We start from the raw sequence: 21,741 nt of genomic DNA, 5'->3' as shown, positions 1-21,741 counted from the left end.
TCTTCCAATATCCATCTGCTCAATGAATTAAAGGATAAACCGGTACAATAACATTAACAGGGACCCTATGACATTTAGTTTTCAGTGACAACAACATTGCATGGGGATTGATGTTGTTTTAGAATATGCCTAAACAGGTTATATTATTGGCAATGAATAAAGAGTTGTGATTAGCTTGCTAAGTTAACCATTTCATTTTTATTTTAGTTAACTATAGTTTTCCATAGAAAACCAAAATATCCCCTTTTCTTTACCAAAAGAAAACGTAGCTAACGGTAAGCAGGTAATTAAACAACTTACATTTTCACTCTGTATCACTACGTGTAATCAATCTTCCTTTCACCATTAATGTGTGTATGTGTGTGTGTGTGTGTGTGTGTGTGTGGGGGGGTGGTGGTGCATTGCGAGTTCAGACCAAAGAGTAGCGACGAGACGAGATGAATCCTCCAGTTACTCGCAACGCTCTGAAAGCTGCCCGTTCACACCAATGCAACGAGACGGTGCGGTGCATCATCTTGATAGCACAACGACTCTCCGTACTTCTGTCTAACTTCCGACTTTTCGGCTATTCTTTTGTAGCTATATATCATTTGTTGCGTCTAAATTAGGGCTGTCAAAATAACGCGTTAATTTCGATTAATTAATCTGAGAAAAAAATAACGCGTTAAAAAAAAATAACGCTGATTAATCCATTCCATATTGACGTTTGACCCGGAGCCGTTCTAGCCATCGTTGGACTGTAAAATGAAGGAGGGAGACGAGAATGTGCTGCCTGGATCATTAATTGGAACATTTACTTGTAAAAATCTTCTTCCTGCCAACCCTGGCTACCGAAATCTGAAGCCACTGATATATTTGTGCTTCTCTCTGATGCTCTGAAGACATTACAGGCAACACAAACACCGCTGCACGTGACGCTAGTTAACACTATACTCGACAGCAGCTAACGTTAGCCTACCGCTAGCTAGTTAACACTATACTCGACAGCAGCTAACGTTAGCCTACCGCTAGCTAGTTAACACTATACTCGACAGCAGCTAACGTTAGCCTACCGCTAGCTAGTAGCTGGATTAAACACGGTTAAAATGCTGACAGCTAACGCTAAACGGTGTAAAGTTTGACTGTTTTAGCCGTCGGAAAAACAACGCAGACGGTGCGTTCAATGAAACTGGTAAACTACAGCCTCGTGGTGCATTTGAAGTTATTGTAAATGTCCTTTTCCCATCTGGTGGTTGTTTTTGTCGTTCAACAGCAATTTACTAGTGAAATACGTTATTGTTATTGTTATAAATTATTATTGTTAAATCATTTAATTTTGACCATATGGCCTTAGCAATAAACAAGCCGTTCTTTAATGTCACCAACTGTTGTTTAGTACCCTTTGTTTTCTTTTCTTTTTTTACTTTCTTAAAAAGTATCGGTTCAGGCACCGTTAATTATGTATGCGATTAATTTTGATTAATTAATTACAGAGTATGTAATTAATTAGATTAATTTTTTTTAATCGATTGACAGCCCTAGTCTAAATATGGATGAGGATAAATCAAATTGTTATTGTTGTTATTATTTAGGCTTAGGAACATTTTGGGGTAGCTTCAGCCCCCCTAAAATAGGCCTAACGACGTCCCTCTCTCTCTCTCTAAATATCTTCCAGTATCCATCAGAGAGAGAAGCCTGCGATGATGGCGGAAAGAAAGAGGAGAGTTTATTCACTCCAGCTGATACAGACACTACCACATGTAATGCGTGCAAAAAAGTAATTCACCACTGTGGTAACACCACCAATTTGCATAAACACATTAAAGCAGTTCACCCGAGAGAGAACTCCGAGCTGCAAAAAAAGCTGAAGGAGGAGGGGGGGGGAGAGAAGAACCCCAAACCAGACCCCCAACACAGAGACAGAGGTCTCTGGTAGAGGCTTTTCAGCCAAGAAATCAGGAGTATCCAGGTAATCTCCAGCATTAAGCAATGTTATTCACAGTGATCAGAGAGGCAATTTTAGCAGACTGATAGAACTACTATCATAATTCAGCCAGTTGAAAAGAATCTTCATTGTTTTACTGGAACTCAAAAATATACACTTATATTATTTGTATACTGTTACATTGTTTTATATTGTTCTAGTTAGTAAATACAAACATTTAGATTTGCCTAAAATCTTTGTCCTGTGTTTTACCATAATCATAATCAACTAACTAAAGGCAAAATCACAAAATTATTCAATGATCGTGACGTTACAAGCAGGGTTCCAAATTTGCACCATCTACCAGCCAAATGCTGGTAAAATATGCAAGTGGCTGGTAGATTTGCTACACTCACCAGCCAAAAAAAAACAATGGTACTCTATTGAGTGGCTGGTGACATTTGAACATTGAATAGCCATTTGGCTGGTGGACGAAAAAGTTAATTTTGAACCCTGGTTACAAGTAAAGTAATCGGTATCGGCGATACTAGCCCTGTATTTACTTGGTATCGGATCGATACCAAAATTCCCAGTATCGCCCACCCCTACTGAGCGCAGCGCGTCGCCGCCATATTGGAGCAGTAAACTGCGTTTTTTTCTGGATAAAAACACTTTGTTAACGTTTCTCAACTGGTTTCATCGGGTCGTTTTTATATTGAAGTGTTTATGATCTCTAGTCTGCAGTTAATGAGACTCTCCACAGTTCGCCTATTATCGTGTTTGTTCGGCAACTTGTTTTGTTGAGTTTTGGAGGGAAATGGATCATTGTTTGTTCCGCGCGCTCTCTCGAGATCAAAGAGAACAAGACACTACGCATTTAGTTAGTTTGAGTCGCTACCAGATGAAAGCAGGAAACGGAGACATCAAAACACGGCTTTCCTTTCTCCACGTTTGATGTCTAACAACAGAATGAACGGATGATACACGGAGCCTTGAGACTCCTCCGCGTGTGTTTAGTATCGTTGTTGTGTCCTGAACACTGACCTGAACATCGGTGGTATCAGAGTCCGAGCCTGCTGCTTGTCTTCTGGGGACCTTGTTGCTCCGCTGCTCCGGGTTCTGGTTGTCCTCCTCCATTCCTCTCTTTGGCTCTGAAATCCAGCAGCTCTCCACTGTGGCTGCTCGCTCTGTTGTGTGGACTCACTCTGGCCACTGCAAATCTCGCGATCTCGCAGCGTCTCTTCTTCTTCTTCTTCTTCTTCTTCTTCTTCTTCTTCTTCTTCTTCTTCTTCTTCTTCTTCTTCTTTGGGATTTTACGGCAGCCGGCAGCCGGCATCCAAAAAGTTGCATTGCTGCCATCTATGGAACTAGCACCGCAGTGCATTATATCCTGTTATACAGTCCAGTGTCTATTAAAAATTTAAACAAACAACGTTTTCCCCTCCCACTTGATCCTACTTCTAAAATACTCTTCAGAGATACTTCTTCCAAACCAATTTCTCGCAATTCTCTGAGTAGATCTTGTCTTTGTCGTCATAATTTCGACAAGAAATCAAAACATGATGCACTGTCTCAGGTTCCTGACATGAACACAAGCCACTCTGATGTTTACCTAAAATAAAGTGCTGTTCAGCAATGTGTGACCAATCCTCATTCTAGAAATAATAACCTCTTCCTTACGTCTACCTTCCCCTCTTTTACAAACATTAACTGAGTCAGTTACTTTCCTAGAAATTGAGAATAGATGCCTTCCTTTGTTTTCTTGCTCCCAGAGCTGTTGCCATTTTAAAATTGTTCCCTGCCACACAATGCTTTTACCCTCCGCCTTAGATAGATTAATGTTGACATCTATGATTTCCTTTTCAGCAGCTTCCTTGGCCAACTTATCAACCCTTTCATTTGATGCAATACCTACATGAGCTGGGACCCAAATGAATGATATTTCTACCCCTCTAATTTTCACATCTCGAATTGCCAGAAGAATATCATACACAAGGTCTTGTCGACTCTTTGATGACCCTTTCCCAATACTATTGATAGCTGACACAGAGTCACTACATATCAACACTTTCTGGTTCTGAATCTGCTCAGTCCATTGTACTGCCATCAGGATTGCATATAACTCCACTGTGAACACACTTAGGAAATGTGAGGTTCTCTTACTCGCTTGGGCATTCCACCTCTGAACAACAAAAGCTGCTCCTGTAGCACCTGTTTCTCGATCCTTTGAACCATCAGTAAACATTAATAAGTGTTCCTGATATCTTTCTATTATATGACACTGGAATTCACGCACTAAATCTGATTCAGGATTTTCTAACTTAATCCCAAGTATGTCTAAATCAGTCTTTGGGACCTCCAATTGCCATAAAGGAACTGACGGCCACAGCACTCCAGGACAAAAGTTCTTATCATGAATAGACATTTCCTGTGCCACTATCTCCCCTGTCCATCCAAAACTTGAAATTCTTGCCACCTCTCTCTCCCAACTTGTCTGAATTGTTATTTTAACTGGGTGATCACACCTTTGACCCATCAAGTTGACCCAATAGTTAGCCTGAAGTTGCTTTCTCTGCAACCAGAGTGGCATTTCTCCTGTTTCTACCTGCAAGGAACACACTGGAGAAGATCGCACAGCTCCTGTACATATTCTCAGTGCCTTAGCTTGGACTATATCTAATCCAGCTAAAACTGACTTGGCTGCAGATCCATAAACCAAACACCCATATTCAATTCTTGCTCTAATTAAATATACATAAATTTGCTTCAAAGAAGCTACATCTGCTCCCCATTCCGTTCCAGCAAGACATCTCATTAAATTCAATACCCTTTTACATTTGTCTACTATTTTTGAAACATGATCCCTCCATGTAAGTCTTGTATCAAAATACACACCCAGAAATTTAAAACTTTTAACCCTTTCCAAAAGTCCTACCATACAACTCTAGTTTTATACTTTCATCTATTTTCTTCCTCGTAAAAAACATAGCCTTAGTCTTCTCAATAGAGAATCTAAACCCCCATTTCCTTCCCCGGTCCTCCACTATGGTTAAAGCTTCCTGTACCTTCTTCAGAGTATACTTCACATTCTTCCCCCTTTTCCATAGGCTACCATCATCTGCAAATAACGACCTTCCAATTCCTGATTGAACATTAGAAAAAAACATCATTAATCATTATGTTGAACACTAATGGACTAATAACACTACCTTGAGGTGTCCCATTTTCTACCAAACACCTTCTAGATGTTTCTGTCCCTATTTTCACCTGAATACTTCTATTATTTAAAAAGTCCATTACCCAGTTAAACATATTTCCCCCAATTCCTAGCAAATGCATCTTGATTAAAAGACCCTCTACCCATAACATATCATATGCTTTTTCCACGTCTAAAAATACTGCCACAACAGTCTCTTTCTTTATCTGTGCTTTTCTTATTTCATCCTCAAAACATATGATTGAATCAATAGTACTCCTTCCCTTTCTAAAACCACTCTGACAACTAGCCATCAACCCCCTTTCTTCAATAAAGTGCATTAGCCTTCCATTCACCAACCTTTCCATTAACTTACCTAAGTGAGAAATTAGAGCTATTGGCCTATAATTCGCTGGATTACTAGCATCTTTTCCCGGTTTTCTTATTGGAACAATAACTGCTTCCTTCCATCCTACAGGAATCTTTCCTTCCTCCCAAACTTTATTAAACACATTTAAAACCTTCTGAATCCCCTTATCACTTAAATGTCTTAACATACTATAACAGATTTCATCTTTACCAGGAGCCGAATTCCTACACTTATCCAATGCATTTCTTAACTCTCTCAGGGTGAAAGGAACATTATATTTATCCTCTAATTTTTCTTTCTTTCGAATAACCTCAGCATATAGACTCCTTGTTTCTTCCCTACTCCTTCTTTCTTCTTCTGAAAGATTACTGGAACTATGTACCTTACTCAGTGTGTTCACCATCATTTCTGCTTTCTCTAGGTTTGATACAGCCAACTGTCCTCCGTCTGAAAGAATTGGATAATTCCACTCTCTTCTAATACCTTCCATTTTCTTGATCATTCCCCATACATCGTTTATATTAATAGCACTTCCAATTGAGCTACAATAACTCCTCCAGTATGTTCTTTTCTTTTGCCTTATACTCCTTCTCACTACTGCCTGTGCTTGCTTATATTCAATCAAATGTTGAAAGTTATGGGTTTTTTTTTAATCTTCTAAAAGCTCTGTTCCTTTCCCTAACTACCTCTTCACATTCAACACTCCACCATGGAACCGCTTGTCTTACTAGTTTTCCTGAACTTCTTGGTATTGCATCCATAGCAGCCATATAAATACTCTGTCGCAACTCAAGTTCATTTATTTCAACATCATTTGTTTCTTGGACTGAACTACTATACAAATCACTTGTTTCCATAAATCTTTTCCAGTCTGCCTTTTTGAAAACCCACCTTCCATGACTATCTTCTGTGCTCACCCTTACAACAACATTCAGTTTACATATAATTGGGTAATGATCACTTCCAATAGTGCCTTCTCCATGCACTTCCCACTCACACTTTGGAGCCATTCTACTAGACAAAAATGTGAGGTCTAATACTGACTCTTTACCAGTTCTAGTATCAATCCTAGTCCTTCTACCATCATTCAAACAAACTAAGTCCCTATCATTCATTACTTCCTCAATCACCTGTCCATTGTTGTCTGTCTTTTCCCCTCCCCACAGTGTATTGTGTGCATTAAAATCTCCACACCATAAAACATTATCTCTATCCTGGCCTTCTATTTCCTCTAATTTATTTAATTCTAACTGTTAACAAGGATTATAATAATTTATTATTACTATTTTCTTTCTATCTGCCCATACTTCCACTACCACATATTCTTGTTCCTTCCCTGTACCTAACACCCTGTAGGGTACACCCTTCCTTAAAAAGGTAGCACAACCCCCACCACTTCCTTGCTCTCTGTCTTGTCTGATGACAATATAGTTAGGTAACACAAAATCAAATCTAGGTTTTAACCATGTTTCCTGAATACACATTACATCAGGTTTTACACTCCTACTATCTATAAACTGTTTAAAATCTTGACCATTTGCCAACAGACTCCTTGCATTCCATTGGAAAATGATCATAATAAATAAGATCATCCTTTACCGACGTCCTGACTGGAGTGTACAGCCAGACAGTCTCTTATTTCTTCCCATTTTAAGTCTTGCATGCCCAAATGCTGAGCTACTGCCTTTGGAATGATTTGAATCCTTTCAGTTTTAGATTTAACCTCAGCTGTTGCATTAATTACCCCTGCAATAAAGATAACCAAGTTCCTCTTCTCTCCCCACTCCTTTTTCCCCTTCTCTTTCTCTCTTACAAGTGCTTGTTGCTGTGTCCATGCATTCCCTGTTGCTATTTCCTGTCTAACATTTCCTTCATTAACCCTCTTTGTTTGCTCCACTCTTTTAACTGCTTCTGTATAAGGAACTCTATCCTTCCTTTTCACATTCTGAATCTCATTCTCCCTTCTCATTGCGTCACACCCCCAGTAGGCCGCACTGTGACTCCCTCCACAATTACAGCATTTAGGTCTTACCCCCTCTCCACATTCCCCATAATCATGTTCTCCACCACATTTAGCACATCTTTTAGTCCCTTTGCACGCCTTAGCTACATGACCAAACTTCTGACACCTGTAGCATCTCATTGGCTTATGAGTGAACTCTCTTACCCTGTATCTCATATATCCAAAATATAGTTCTGCAGGCAACTCTTTTGTGCTGAACTGAATCAAAACTGACTCGGTTTCTTTTTTCTCAACCCCCTTGGTCAAACGCTTTGCACTCTGAACAGCATCACATTTTTCTTTTACATTTCTAACCAGCTCCTTCATCTCAACTGCTAAAGGAATACCATAAATCACTCCTTTACTTCCTTGTTCACCCACTTTCACCACCTTCACCACCACTGTTTTCCCAACATCTTGCAGTTTTAAAGCTCTTTCAAGCTGCTCTTCAGAGTTACATCCAATCAATAGATTGCCATCATTGAGAATCCTAGCATATTTAACCTCGCCAACCTGATTCTTAATTATTTTCGTCAATTTTAATGGATCCAAACTCTTCACTCCTGGTTCTTTGAACCTCACAACGATATTCCATTTCTCCTCACTCTCTTTAACTCCTCTAACCCGCTTTGCTTTATTTATCCTCCTTATCTGCCAGTTCCCATCTTCTGGATCCAACTCATCCATGCTACAACAACTATCGTCCGGATTACCAGCCATGATAGAGAATATATGCAATTGTATACAGGCCATCGGCCGATACTCCCGCAAAATACTCTCTCCACTTAGTCTAACCTACTTCTAACAATCCTTCTGAAATAAAGTTATTTGTAGAAAATAAAGCAAAACAAACAAAACACACACAACAACACCGCAAACTTTCTCACACAAAAGCTCAACCGCGTGTCCTTAAGCGCCCCTGCTAGCTAGCTAACTAGCTCTCTCTCGACGTCAATGTTGTCAAACTTTTTTCAATAACGTACCCACCATTGTACTCCCTGACTGAGAAAAGTCCTTTATAAAGAGGTACATTACAGCACTGCACCATCAGTGTCTTATTTACTGAAACAATGTAACAGAAAAACACCGTCATGGTATTTTTTTTTTTTTTTTAAATGTTTAGAATCCATCGTTAAATTAATTTATTAATATATTTTTTAAAATTAACATTTAAAAAAAAAATCATCATAAACAGGATGATAAAATGACAAATCCACATGAATAATATGGACAATAAAAGAAGTTATTTGTTTATTTGTAAAGTTATTTAATGTAATTTCATATATATATATGTGGGTTTTTTTATGTTTGCATTTTAAATAAATGAATAGCAGTTTAGTTTGATTTATTGTAGTTTTCTTATTTTGTTCTTCACTCAGTAATCTGTATTATTTTTTAAGGGACAACTCGTCCACAAGGTGGCGGTGTTGTTCTCTTAATACACCCATGGTGCCACTGCCACTGTAGAAGCGGAACCTTTTGTCTAGGAATGCTGTTTCCGTCGGACAGCATTAGTTGTCGGTCCAATGTGAGACTAAAGAAAATGGCGGTGAATGTGATGCTAGTTTCCTCCGTGGACTATAATCTGTCTAAAGCGGAGATTCTGAGAGCAATTGTCGCGGATAAACTGACAGCCGCCGCGCAGGAAATCTTAGCGGTGGTCGAGAGAACTTTGGCCGGATACGAGGAGGAAACGTCGGGTCTGAGGGAGGAGAACGAGAGGCAGAGGAGGCTGCTGGAGCTCCTCCTGCAGCCTCGGGTCACTCTATGCAGGACAGGTGGACAATAATAATAATAATAACAATACACTATGAACCGAGTACAGTGCACCAAACTCCATTCAAAAATCTGCTGATTTAATATCGGAAGCATGGAAAGTTTCAGTTTTATCACCATTTAAATTACTCAGCAGTAAATTACACTATGAACCGAGTACAGTGCACCAAACTCCATTCAAAAATCTGCTGATTTAATATCGGAAGCATCTGTAACAGGGGTTGTATTTTATAACGATCTAAACTTTACTCAGCAGTAAATAACACTGTGAACCGAGTACAGTGCACCAAACTCCATTCAAAAATCTGCTGATTTAATCACAATCAGCTTTATTAGCCAGGTTTGCATAAACAAACAAGCAATTTGACTCTGGTTAATCTTTGCTCTTAAAGTACAACACTCACTTAACATATATAAATAAATAAAAACAGAAAGGACAGTAAGAAATATAAAAAATACTGTTAAATATACAGTATAACAATACAATAGAATTTACAAATTTACAAAAAATATACAATAACAATGGAATAACAATCGAAAGTTTGAGTTTTATTATTTTGCCACTTCTTTTTAACGTTTTTTGGGTGCCTTTTCAAAAACATTTGGGCGTTTTTTTCAATGTTTTTGCAACTTTTTTATATGTTTTTTGGGCGCCTATTTCAAAACATTTTAGCGCTAATTTCAATGTTTTTTGCGATGCTTTTGCAACCTTTTTTTTAAAACCTTTTTTTAGCAAGTTTTTTTTTCTTCTTCTATAGATTACAAGTTAAGCTTGTTCCATAGACTTTTTCCATGATCAAAAAGCTTGTTCCCAATATTTTGAATGACACTGAGGGATCGTGTTCAAACGTAATACCATACCAAAGAAATTGGAGGAGTAAGAAAAGCAAAACAGAGAGCAAAATAAAGAAAATAAGAACAGATAAATGTTCCATTGAGGTGAGGTGCAAAATGCTTTGTTCTGAGAAGTTGCCTCTTTGGGAAATTAGTAAATGAACTCGTCTGGTCAACTATTCTGACTTTTTTTAGGGCTTTGAGGCTTAAACTGTATGTGAGAAAGCGATATAAGACATGCAAGAATACAGTCAAACCTGTGCCTGATCGCGTGTCTCGCTCTACACACAGCTGAGAAGTCAAGACAGCCAAAATCACCGTAAACCTGGGTATTTTATTTTGAAATTTGGTTTATTTTGTACAGTATCTGGCTGCGCTGCGGCCGGACTGTATGCGATTACCTGCCTGGCTCGACACATAACGCTCTCGTATTGCCGAAGAAATAGAGGAAGACGCCGGAATGATCGTTTGCAGCGCTCGTTCACGTCAAAGTTTAGTCAGAATACGGTTTTAAAACCTTTTAAACATTCGTTTAAGTTCGACAACCGAAAACCAAATGTAAAACCTGACCATATTCAGGCTACTACAGTATGTTCAGAGTCACTTTTTAATGCCGAATTATAAATAACATTATGAAAATGTGTGTTATGTAACGCTTTATGTGATTTGAAGTTTGCACTTTTGTCAGCAGGCAAAGAAACGTTAAATTAGCCGTTTTCTAAATGGAGTTCCACAATCTGAAACCAAACGTAAAACCTGAGCGTGTTAACTATGTTTAGTGTAACTTTTCACATTCCAGATTGTAACTAACATCATGAAAGTGTGTGTAATGTACTACTTTATGTCATTTAAAGTGTGCACTTTTGTGGAAAAAAAAAGCATAACTTATGAATTATTTCGACCAATAGTTAAGATCAGAGCATGTTGAGTGGATCACACACTCGCTCATGTCAAAGTGTAGTCAGGATACGGTTTTAAAACCTTTTAAACATATTTTTTCAAATGCTATAAAATAAAATAAATAAATAAAATGCAATGGAAGTAATGTTTAGCGCCGGTACGGGCAGATCTGATGACATAGGCGCCGAAAATGAAAATAGCTTGTGATATAGGCGTGCGGTGTGTTTCTGGGTTCACGTGTTCAAACTTTTTCTCTGTGATCCAGATGATGCGTGTGAGGAAGAGGAGGAGTCATCTGGAGGATGGGAATGGCCCAAGGAGGAAGAGGAAGAGCAGCAGACATCCGTTTATACAACGACAGCTGACACCATCAGTCCCCTAAAGGGTAACCAACTTCTTTTTCTCTCTCCAATCTTTTCAAACTTTTTTTTTTACCGTTGTTTTTGCTGTTAGAATGTTGACTCTATTTGTTTATTTCTCCTTTTTTCTTTTTGGAAAAATACATTTAATTAGTTTTTTAGGGAGGTGTGTTCAGGTGCATTCTGGGCGTGCTGGTCTTACAGGGAGGTGTGTTCAGGTGCATTCTGGGCGTGCTGGTCTTACAGGGAGGTGTGTTCAGGTGCATTCTGGGCGTGCTGGTGTTACAGGGAGGTGTGTTCAGGTGCATTCTGGGCGTGCTGGTGTTACAGGGAGGTGTGTTCAGGTGCATTCTGGGCGTGCTGGTGTTACAGGGAGGTGTGTTCAGGTGCATTCTGGGCGTGCTGGTGTTACAGGGAGGTGTGTTCAGGTGCATTCTGGGCGTGCTGGTGTTACAGGGAGGTGTGTTCAGGTGCATTCTGGGCGTGCTGGTGTTACAGGGAGGTGTGTTCAGGTGCATTCTGGGTGTGCTGGTCTTACAGGGAGGTGTGTTCAGGTGCATTCTGGGCATATTGTTATCTTGAGGCAGCGGGAAGTGATGGCACCATTGACCAACAAAAACCTGGTCTAAAGTCAATAACGCAGCATTTCATTGTTATTTTAACAGCAAATTAGTAAAATGCTCCTAGGCTCGTGCACAGCGCGCACACACTATGCTTGTTACACACACAGGGACACACAGCAGCACACACACATGCAGAAGATTACAAATAAAAATATTACGGTGCTAATCCTCCATCATAACAGCAATGCTCCAAGGTCCAAACGCGCCTGGCTTTTAAAGGGAATGGGAGATGATCTCTGATTGGTTGATTGCATGTTACGCCCAAAACACACCTCTGATTAATGACGACACTAAGTACAACCCTTTCGAACCATGCACCCGGCACACGGACCCTTTGTTCCGCCGTCAAACTAGCAAAAGTGGATTTGGACACACCCCTAAACGCACCTGCACCAAACGCTTCACGCCATGCGCTCAGATCGTTAAAATAGGGCCCTCAATGTTATCGCATGTATTTTCAAAGTCACAGTATCGGTGTCGCTACAGGCATGGCTGTAATTTACACGGGATGGAATAATCAAAACTGGCCGGGGCAACACACCCCAAAAACCTATTATTATTATTATTTCCTTTCTATAAATAAATAAAGACATTTGCATCATAAATTGTTGCAGGAAAATTCATCAGAATGCAGAAAATGACGTGTTTGACGCTAAAAAGACATGACATGCTAGGTAATTAGGACTACAGTTGAGAATTAGCCGACTGGCTAACACTGGCGCATTTACAGAAATGTTGATTAATGTGCATTGTCCTAATCAAATAAACTTACAAACTTAAACTAAAAAAAATTCTATTTCAATGTAGCTACAGGTATCAAATATTTTTGAAGGATACCCGGCCCTAGCTTTACGAGGAATCTCACGAATCGCTTCGGTTTATGTCTCTGTTCAGATGTGGAGGAGGAGGGGAGCCCGGACGCCTGCGAGTCCGCCGAGGAAGAGGATGGTGAAGAGTGTGCTGAGGAGGCGGCACAGAGCACCGGTCTGGATCAGAAGGCGGCACAGAGCACCGGTCTGGATCAGAAGGCGGCACAGAGCACCGGTCGTGATCAGAAGGCGGCACAGAGCGCCGGTCTAGACCAGGAGGCGGCACAGAGCACCGGTCGGGATCAGAAGGCGGCACAGAGCGCCGGTCTAGACCAGGAGGCGGCACAGAGCACCGGTCGGGATCAGAAGGCGGCACAGAGCACCGGTCGGGATCAGAAGGCGGCACAGAGCGCCGGTCTAGACCAGGAGGCGGCACAGAGCACCGGTCGGGATCAGGAGAATCCGACGGAGCCGGGGCAACGCGTACCAGACACAAGGCTCAGGTATGATGTCAGGTTTTCCCCTCGGTTTGACTTAGGGCCACGTACTGTATTTGGCGGGGAGGGTTTGGGCGTCATTCCTCAAGAAAATGTTACATTTTTCAACAACGAAAAAGCTATTTTCCCGTTTATTTAGTGTCTCTTTGGGGTTGTTTCTCCAGACAGCACATTACAGGAAACACACACACACACACACACACACACACACACAGAGTCATAAATCATGCACGTCTACATTTCAGGGCTCTTTTAAACTAAAGTAAAGATGTTCTTGCAGAGGTCGGCCTCAGAAGAAGAGACTGAGGAAGGCTGTGACCCTCCGCGTCTGTCTGCTGAAGGACTCTCAGACCACGACGCTGCTGAAGGGAGGTAAGAGTCACATGACCGCTCACACACACCACGAGGTCAGATATGACCTAAATATGTTTGGTTTGGGGGAACATACAAATACATCAAATTATTTCCATTTGTTTACCAAATAAGTCAAAGTAACATCAACTGTGTGACTGTGTGTGTGTGTGTGTGTGTGTGTGTGTGCGTGTGTGTGCGTCAGTGTTAAAGTCTCCGATGAAGCATCTGCGGGTTCCCCGAGGCCTACAGGAAGAGGACTTCCTGGACCTGCTGAGGTCCACCTTCCCTCAGCTGATTGGTCCGTTTGATGCCTTCACCACCGACGCCACCAGGAAGCTGAGGCCGCTGGCGGCCCGGGCGCTGACGCCAGAGGAGATCAGAAGGTCCATCAGATCCACGGGGAAAGGAAGGTCGGCCCTGTACGTCCGAGTGAAGGTACTTTCAGCACGCCCAACCAGGGCGTGACTTTGGGTTCAACATTGGAGGGCGACAAAAATATTTTAAAGGTTGGAAAATAAAATCCACAAAAACTCCCAATTTTTTTCTCAAAAAACTCAAAAAGGCAACAAAACTCCTATTAATACTTTTACACACACACACACAAACACACACAAACACACACAGACGCACAGAAACACTCACACACACACACAGACACAGAAACACTCACACACACACACAGACACACTCACACACACACACACAGAGACACACACTCACAGAGACACACTCACGGAGACACACACAGAGAGACACACACAGAGACACACTCACAGAGACACACTCACAGAGACACACGCACGCACACACTCAAAGAGACACACACACACACAGAGACACACACTCACAGAGACACACTCACAGAGACACACACACACAGAGACACACACACAGAGACACACACACGGAGACACACACTCACAGAGACACACTCACAGAGACACACACACAGAGACACACTCACGGAGACACACTCAGAGAGACACACACACACGGAGACACACACAGAGACACACACTCACAGAGACACACACAGAGACACACACACGGAGACGCACTCACGGAGACGCACTCACGGAGACACACACACACAGAGACACACACACACACACACACAGAGACACACACTCACAGAGACACACACACAGAGACACACACACGGAGACACACACTCACGGAGACACACTCAGAGAGACACACACAGAGACACACACATACACACAGACACACTCACAGAGACACACACAGAGACACACACACACACACACACACACACACACACACACACACACAGACACACTCAGACACACACACAGAGACACACACGGAGACACACACACACACACAGACACTCACAGAGACACACACACAGAGACACACACACGGAGACACACACTCACAGAGACACACTCACAGAGACACACACACAGAGACACACACACGGAGACGCACTCACGGAGACACACTCAGAGACACACACACAGAGACACACACACGGAGACGCACTCACAGAGACACACACTCACGGAGACACACTCAGAGAGACACACACACACGGAGACACACACAGAGACACACACACACACACACACACACAGACACACTCAGACACACACACAGAGACACACACGGAGACACACACTCACAGAGACACACTCACAGAGACACACACACAGAGACACACACACGGAGACACACACTCACAGAGACACACTCACAGAGACACACACACAGAGACACACACACGGAGACGCACTCACAGAGACACACACAGAGACACACACACAGAGACACACACACGGAGACACACACACAGAGACACACACTCACAGAGACACACTCACAGAGACACACACACACGGAGACACACACAGAGACACACACTCACAGAGACACACACACAGAGACACACACACGGAGACGCACTCACGGAGACACACACACACACAGAGACACACACACACACACACACAGAGACACACACTCAGAGACACACACAGAGACACACACTCACAGAGACACACTCACAGAGACACACACACAGAGACGCACTCACGGAGACACACACTCACGGAGACACACTCAGAGAGACACACACACAGAGACACACACAGAGACACACACATACACACAGACACACACACAGAGACACACTCACAGAGACAGAGACACACACACACACACACACACACACACACAAGTAAACGCAACATTTTTTCAACTTTCTGTTAAGATATATGGGTGACTTTTTTGCAACAAAATGCGGGGATTATGAAATCATGCAAGCCCCGCATATTTTGCACGGAAATCTACAATTTATGAGTCAGTGAAGAACAGAAACTCCTTAAACCAAATTGTAAGATGGGCAAGTAAGATAATAGGATTAAATCAAAGGAACTTAGGAAATATTTACACAAATCAGCTGTACCGGAAAGCAAGTGCTGTCTTGAGTGATCGGTCGCATCCCTTAAGGAATGATTTTAAGTTACTTCCGTCTGGTCGCCGGTATGCGGCTTTGAGATGGAAAACAAGACGCTATAAGAATACTTTTGTTCCAGCTGCAATTGAATTCCTAAATAATAAGAGAGAAGTTTTAGTACTTGACAGTTAATATGGATAGAGGATATGTATGTGTTATGGTGCAGTCTGTCATGATGTCTATTTGTTTACTTGTAAATTTGTACGTGATTAGTTGTATGTTTTTATGCCTTTTATGTGGAAATTTCACAAGGCTCCTCTGTTATTAATGTAGTCTGTGGATTTGGACCATAATTATTTACTATATAAGTACTCTTAAAAATAAAAATCACTATGGAATATACTTTCCCCATGTAGTTTTGGCCCAAACAAACAAAGAAATTACCAGAATTAGGAGGGTAGCCTGGTTGACAACAGACCCTTCTCAGTTGTAACTGAGAGTGGATCTGGGGAAGCTTAATTCACAGCCCATTTCCAAAGGGGCGTCACCAACGGACGCCACTCAAATGCCTCTGGGTGCAACTGGGTATAGTCCTTCAACCAATCAGACCAACGATCCGGGTGACGTAGCAGCGACGGCGGCATCAACGGGTTGCTGCGCTTCGGTGGCCGTCGTGTTGAATGTAAACAAGCAGCTGCTCGCCGTCGCTGCGCTATCGTCATCGTGTAAAGCCTGCCTCAACGGTTGTGATTGGTTGCCTCGATTTGGAGAAATTGGAAATGGGCTTTGAACGGGGCTCTTGGCCAGACGGGACTTGCAGAGCAAAATCTCGAATTTTCCGGAAGTTCGTCAGGGTTCTCCCAACAGAGTCTGATAACTTTAGACAACATAGGGAACGAAACGGGATTCAGGAGTCTTTCTCTCGGAATTTTGCAGGACAGGATTTATTTTTTGGTGGTGGGGGTATCGCCTCCGATACTACCTAAAACGCTGGTATCGGTACCGGGAAGTACTGGAGTTTATGCACCGATCCAATAACCTGACTCCGCCAGATGGATTGCTTGGCATTTGCTCGGCATATCCATCTGGGAACTTTCCGTTGGAGAACTTTTGGGAAGGGGCGAAAATCCTGGTTAGCTGATTGGATAAACCATCTGTCTATCACCACCTATGTTGGTGATAGACGGGCCAAATCAACCAATCAGATCAACGATATATCAAACTCTTGCCGAAACCAGTCGGGAGAAAAGAGCAAAAACATCTTTTCCTCTGAGAAAAGCCTCCAGTGCCGTTTTTTACTCTTCTTTCAATGATGGAATACTTTCTAATTCAGATAAAAATTGCGTGATAGCTACGCTCAATCTCATCCGTGGAAGCCATCATGTTGTTTAGACCAAACAGTCGCTTCTCGTTGCGTCACACCTAAACCCGCCTCAAAACCAACGCTGATTGGTCGGTCGTTTGGCGAACGGCTCCAAATTTTCTCTAGTCTCAAGATGCCAGACTGATCTGCGAGTGGAAAACTGGAGCTCGCCAGATCAGGACGCTCTCACGAGGCTACCGATCCGATACCACGTAATAAAGCCCTAAAGAAATTCTACGTTAAAGTAAATTTAGTTTGTTATTTTTCCGTTATAACTGACTGTCAAACTGGATAATAAAAGAAAGTTCTGGAGCGTTCATTGTTTGTGTTTGTTCATGTTTCACAAAGAGTTTAACCTGAGCCAGACCGACAACAAAGATAGAAATCATATCACATCCAGGGATAGTAGTATACAGCTGTTATACATCATATCATCATACAGAGATAGTAGTATACAGCTGTTATACATCATATCATCATACAGAGATAGTAGTATACAGCTGTTATACATCATATCATCATACAGAGATAGTAGTATACAGCTGTTAAAACATGATGAAATATATGGCACGCTGGTATCGGATCGGTACTCGGTATCGGACCATCTCTAGTATTTTCGTGGGCTCAGGATGGGATAGGATGGGAGCGACATTTCCATGACATTCCCGTGTGTCACCCTCTACTGAACACAGCTTCCTGTTGGACCAGCAGGCCCGTGGGCGCGCTGATGGGCGCAGGTGCGCTTGTTATTTAGACGACGCGGGCGCTGGGCGGTCTTAAACTAGCAGAGACACCTGAGTCGTTAATATGAAACAAGTTACGCACTAAGTCCCAACTGTTTGGTTTCTTCCAGGCAGCGAAGACGTCCCTGACGAGCACGGAGCAACTTCCTCTCCCTCAGCAGAGAGAACAGGAAGCCGCCGGGGACGCAGGAAGTGATGTCAACAGGGGAGATTACGGCAGGTAAACCAGCAGCAGCAGCGTCTCACAGCCTCCGTTACAATCTAGACGGGTTTATGTGGAGCTCAGTGTTTATCTTTACCACGTGCACTGTGTGTGTGTCTCTGTGTGTCGGTTTCTGTGTGTGTGTGTGTGTGTGTGTGTGTGTGTGTGTCTGTTTCTGTGTGTGTGTGTGTGTGTGTGTGTGTCTGTCTCTGTGTGTGTCTGTCTGTGTGTGTGTGTGTGTGTGTGTGTGTGTGTGTCGGTTTCTGTGTGTGTGTGTGTGTGTGTGTGTGTGTGTGTGTGTGTGTGTCTGTTTCTGTGTGTGTGTGTGTGTGTGTGTGTCTGTCTCTGTGTGTGTCTGTCTGTGTGTGTGTGTCTCTGTGTGTGTCTGTTTCTGTATGTGTGTATGTGTGTCTGTGTGTGTGTGTGTGTGTGTGTGTTTCTGTGTGTGTGTATGTGTGTCTGTGTGTGTATGTGTGTGTGTGTCTGTGTGTGTCTGTTTCTGTATGTGTGTATGTGTGTCTGTGTGTGTGTGTGTGTGTGTGTTTCTGTGTGTGTGTGAGAGTGTGTGTGTGTGTGTGTGTGTGTGTGTGTGTGTGTGTGTGTGTGTGTGTGTGTGTGAGAGTGTGTGTGTGTGTGTGTGTGTGTGTGTGTGTTCTGTGTGTGTGTGTGTGTGTGTGTGTGTGTTTCTGTGTGTGTGAGAGTGTGTGTGTGTGTGTGTGTGTGTGTTTCTGTGTGTGTGTGTGTGTGTGTGTGTGTGTGTGTGTGTCTGTCTGTGTGTTTGTGTGTGTTTTTGTATGTATGTGTCTCTGTGTGTGTGTGTGTTTCTGTGTGTCTGTTTGTGTGTGTGTGTGTGTGTGTTTCTGTGTGTGTGTGTGTGTGTGTGTGTGTCTGTCTTCTGTGTGTGTGTGTGTGTGTGTGTGTGTGGTTTCTGTGTGTGTGTGTGTGTGTGTGTGTGTGTGTGTCTGTTTCTGTGTGTGTGTGTGTCTGTGTCTGTCTGTGTGTGTGTGTGTGTGTCTGTCTCTGTGTGTGTCTGTTTCTGTGTGTGTGTGTGTGTGTGTGTGTCTGTCTCTGTGTGTGTCTGTCTGTGTGTGTGTGTGTGTGTCTGTTTCTGTATGTGTGTGTGTGTGTGTGTGTGTGTGTGTCTGTGTGTGTGTGTGTGTGTGTGTGTGAGAGTGTGTGTGTGTGTGTTGTGTGTTTGTGTGTGTGTGTGTGTGTCTCTGTCTCTGTGTTTGTGTGTGTTTTTGTATGTATGTGTCTCTGTGTGTGTGTCTGTTTCTGTGTGTGTGTGTGTGTGTGTGTGTGTGTGTGTGTGTGTGTGTGTGTCTGTTTCTGTGTGTGTGTGTGTGTGTGTGTGTGTGTCTGTTTCTGTGTGTGTGTGTGTGTGTGTGTGTCTGTCTCTGTGTGTGTGTGTGTCTGTGTGTGTGTGTGTGTGTGTGTGTGTGTGTGTGTGTGTGTGTCTGTGTGTGTGTGTGTTTCTGTGTGTGTGTGTGTGTGTGTGTGTGAGTGTGTGTGTATCTGTGTGTGTGTCTCCCCTGTGTTTTCTGACCATGGTGGTAAATCTGGAGCAGGAGAAGTTACCCCTCTCCTTGATTCATTGGTTTCATGTTGTTTACGGAGAAGGAGAACCAGGAATGAGACGCTACTGTGGGATTCTAACAGATCTTTCTATTTTTCTTCCTTCAGTTCCGACAGCAGTCCTGTAGGGAGAGTGGAGAGCGACGAAGCGGCCGGTCCGTCCCGCAGGACGAGGCGGCAAAAACAGACGGATACTGAGGAACAACGGCCAGGACCCGGGACATCAGAAGAAGACGACTCTGCTGCCCTTTCTTCTGCCGCTGACAGTGAACGGGACGACGGAGATGATGATGATGATGGCGAGTGGAAACCAGGAGGAGGTGATGACGAGGAGGAGCCAAAGGAGAGCGAAGCTGTCGAGAGGAGAGGGAGGCCGACGGCGCTCAGAGTCAAAAAGAAGAAGAGGGAACCGACACGCGGCGGCGCTCCCGTGTCGTGCAAAGTGTGCCACGCTCTGCGCGGGTCGACCAGCATGCTGATTAAACACGCCGTGAGTCACGTGGGCGAGCCCGAGAGGCTCTGCGGCGTGTGCGGACAGCGTTCGGAGTCCACGGAGGAGCTGCGGAGTCACCTGCAAAGTCACCAGGAGACGCACAGCTGCGACGTCTGCGGGAAGGCCTTCCTCTCCGCCATCACCCTCCGCCGGCACGCCGGTCTGCACACGGGCGAGCGGCCGCACAAATGCGACATCTGCGGCAAAGCGTACACGCTCAAATCCAGCCTGCGCGCGCACCGGTTCCAACACATGGAGGAGAAACCCCACAAGTGCGACGTCTGCGGCCAGTCGTTCGGTTCCAAGTCCCTGCTGAGGTTCCACGGCGCCAAGCACACGGGGGAGAAGCCGTTCCGCTGCGACGTGTGCGGCCAATCCGTGAGCCACTTCCGAGCGCTGTCGCTGCACAAGATGGCTCACGCCGGGGATCGGCGCTACAGTTGTCCCGATTGCGGGAGGCGCTTTTTGACTCCCGCGAAAATGAGAGACCACGCGAAGATCCACACGGAGCGAGCCCGGAGCCACCTCTGCGACGTCTGCTGCAAAGCGTTCCACACGGGAGCCGAGCTGCGCGTCCACATGAAGACGCACGGCGAGGAGAAGACGGTGTGCGGCGAATGCGGCAAGGGGTTGTCTTCCCTGGGCGCCCTGACGAGACACATGCGGATCCACACGGGGGAGAGACCGTACAAGTGCTCCGAGTGCGGGCGGACCTTCAAGTCCATGTCCACCCTCAGGGGTCACGAGAAAACGCACTCGGGCGTCAAGCCGTTTGTCTGCGCCGTTTGCGGCAAAGCGTGCGCTCGCAAAGAGTACCTGAACGTCCACATGAGGACGCACAACGGGGAGAGACCGTACAAGTGCACGCTCTGCGACCGGGCCTTCACGCAGAGCCACTGTCTGAAAACGCACATGATGAAGAGCCACCAGGGCGAGGCGGAGAGAGCCGTGGATGCGCTCGAGTCCTGAAGCCGTCTGATTCTTTTTTCTGTTCAGGAATTACAGTTTTTCAACCTGGACTGTATTTTCCCAGGTTTTTTGCATCTCAGTGACTGAACAAGAGTCTTTAAAATTGGTCCATATTGAGTGAGAACCCTGCAGGACAAATGTTCCCGTCCACTAAAAGTTCTGTTGTTGCCGCTGACAGACTCAGATAATTATTCTAAATGTCTGACAACATTATGAAAGGATCCCTACAGAGATAGACCTTTTAGTTAAAGAGTAAGATCCTTTTAGTTTAACATGGAACAGCCCCGAAATCACCATCACCAGACTCCACCAGACTCCATGTAAATAATCACTACTTTTAGCGTGTATAGAGCC

General features: G+C 43.7%; 3 protein-coding genes across 3 annotated transcripts in view; 2 read left to right on the top strand and 1 right to left on the bottom strand.

The window, feature by feature from the left end:
- Nucleotides 1-3,156, bottom strand: part of LOC116064542 (zinc finger protein 850-like) — a 27,645-nt gene extending 24,489 nt beyond the window's left edge. Inside the window, 1 exon segment of the mRNA XM_035994218.1 lies at nt 2,948-3,156. Coding sequence (XP_035850111.1) covers nt 2,948-3,040 — 93 coding nt within the window. The 5' untranslated portion in view covers nt 3,041-3,156.
- LOC116064546 (zinc finger protein 239-like) overlaps nt 1-21,741 on the top strand; it is a 914,372-nt gene that overhangs the window by 67,424 nt on the left and 825,207 nt on the right. The window lies entirely within an intron of this gene.
- On the top strand, nt 8,820-21,437 carry LOC116064541 (zinc finger protein with KRAB and SCAN domains 7-like). Its single transcript, XM_031319773.2, has 7 exons — nt 8,820-9,249; nt 11,247-11,366; nt 12,858-13,275; nt 13,550-13,641; nt 13,826-14,058; nt 18,259-18,368; nt 20,034-21,437. The coding sequence occupies exons 1-7, from the start codon at nt 8,961-8,963 to the stop codon at nt 21,385-21,387; spliced, it is 2,616 nt and encodes an 871-aa protein (XP_031175633.2). The 5' UTR covers nt 8,820-8,960; the 3' UTR covers nt 21,388-21,437.

This window comes from Sander lucioperca, chromosome 17, assembly GCF_008315115.2.
Source record: "Sander lucioperca isolate FBNREF2018 chromosome 17, SLUC_FBN_1.2, whole genome shotgun sequence".
Taxonomy (NCBI): domain Eukaryota; kingdom Metazoa; phylum Chordata; class Actinopteri; order Perciformes; family Percidae; genus Sander; species Sander lucioperca.
The sequence above is the reverse complement of the archived record's forward strand: the minus strand, read 5'-3'. Positions and strand labels throughout refer to the sequence as shown.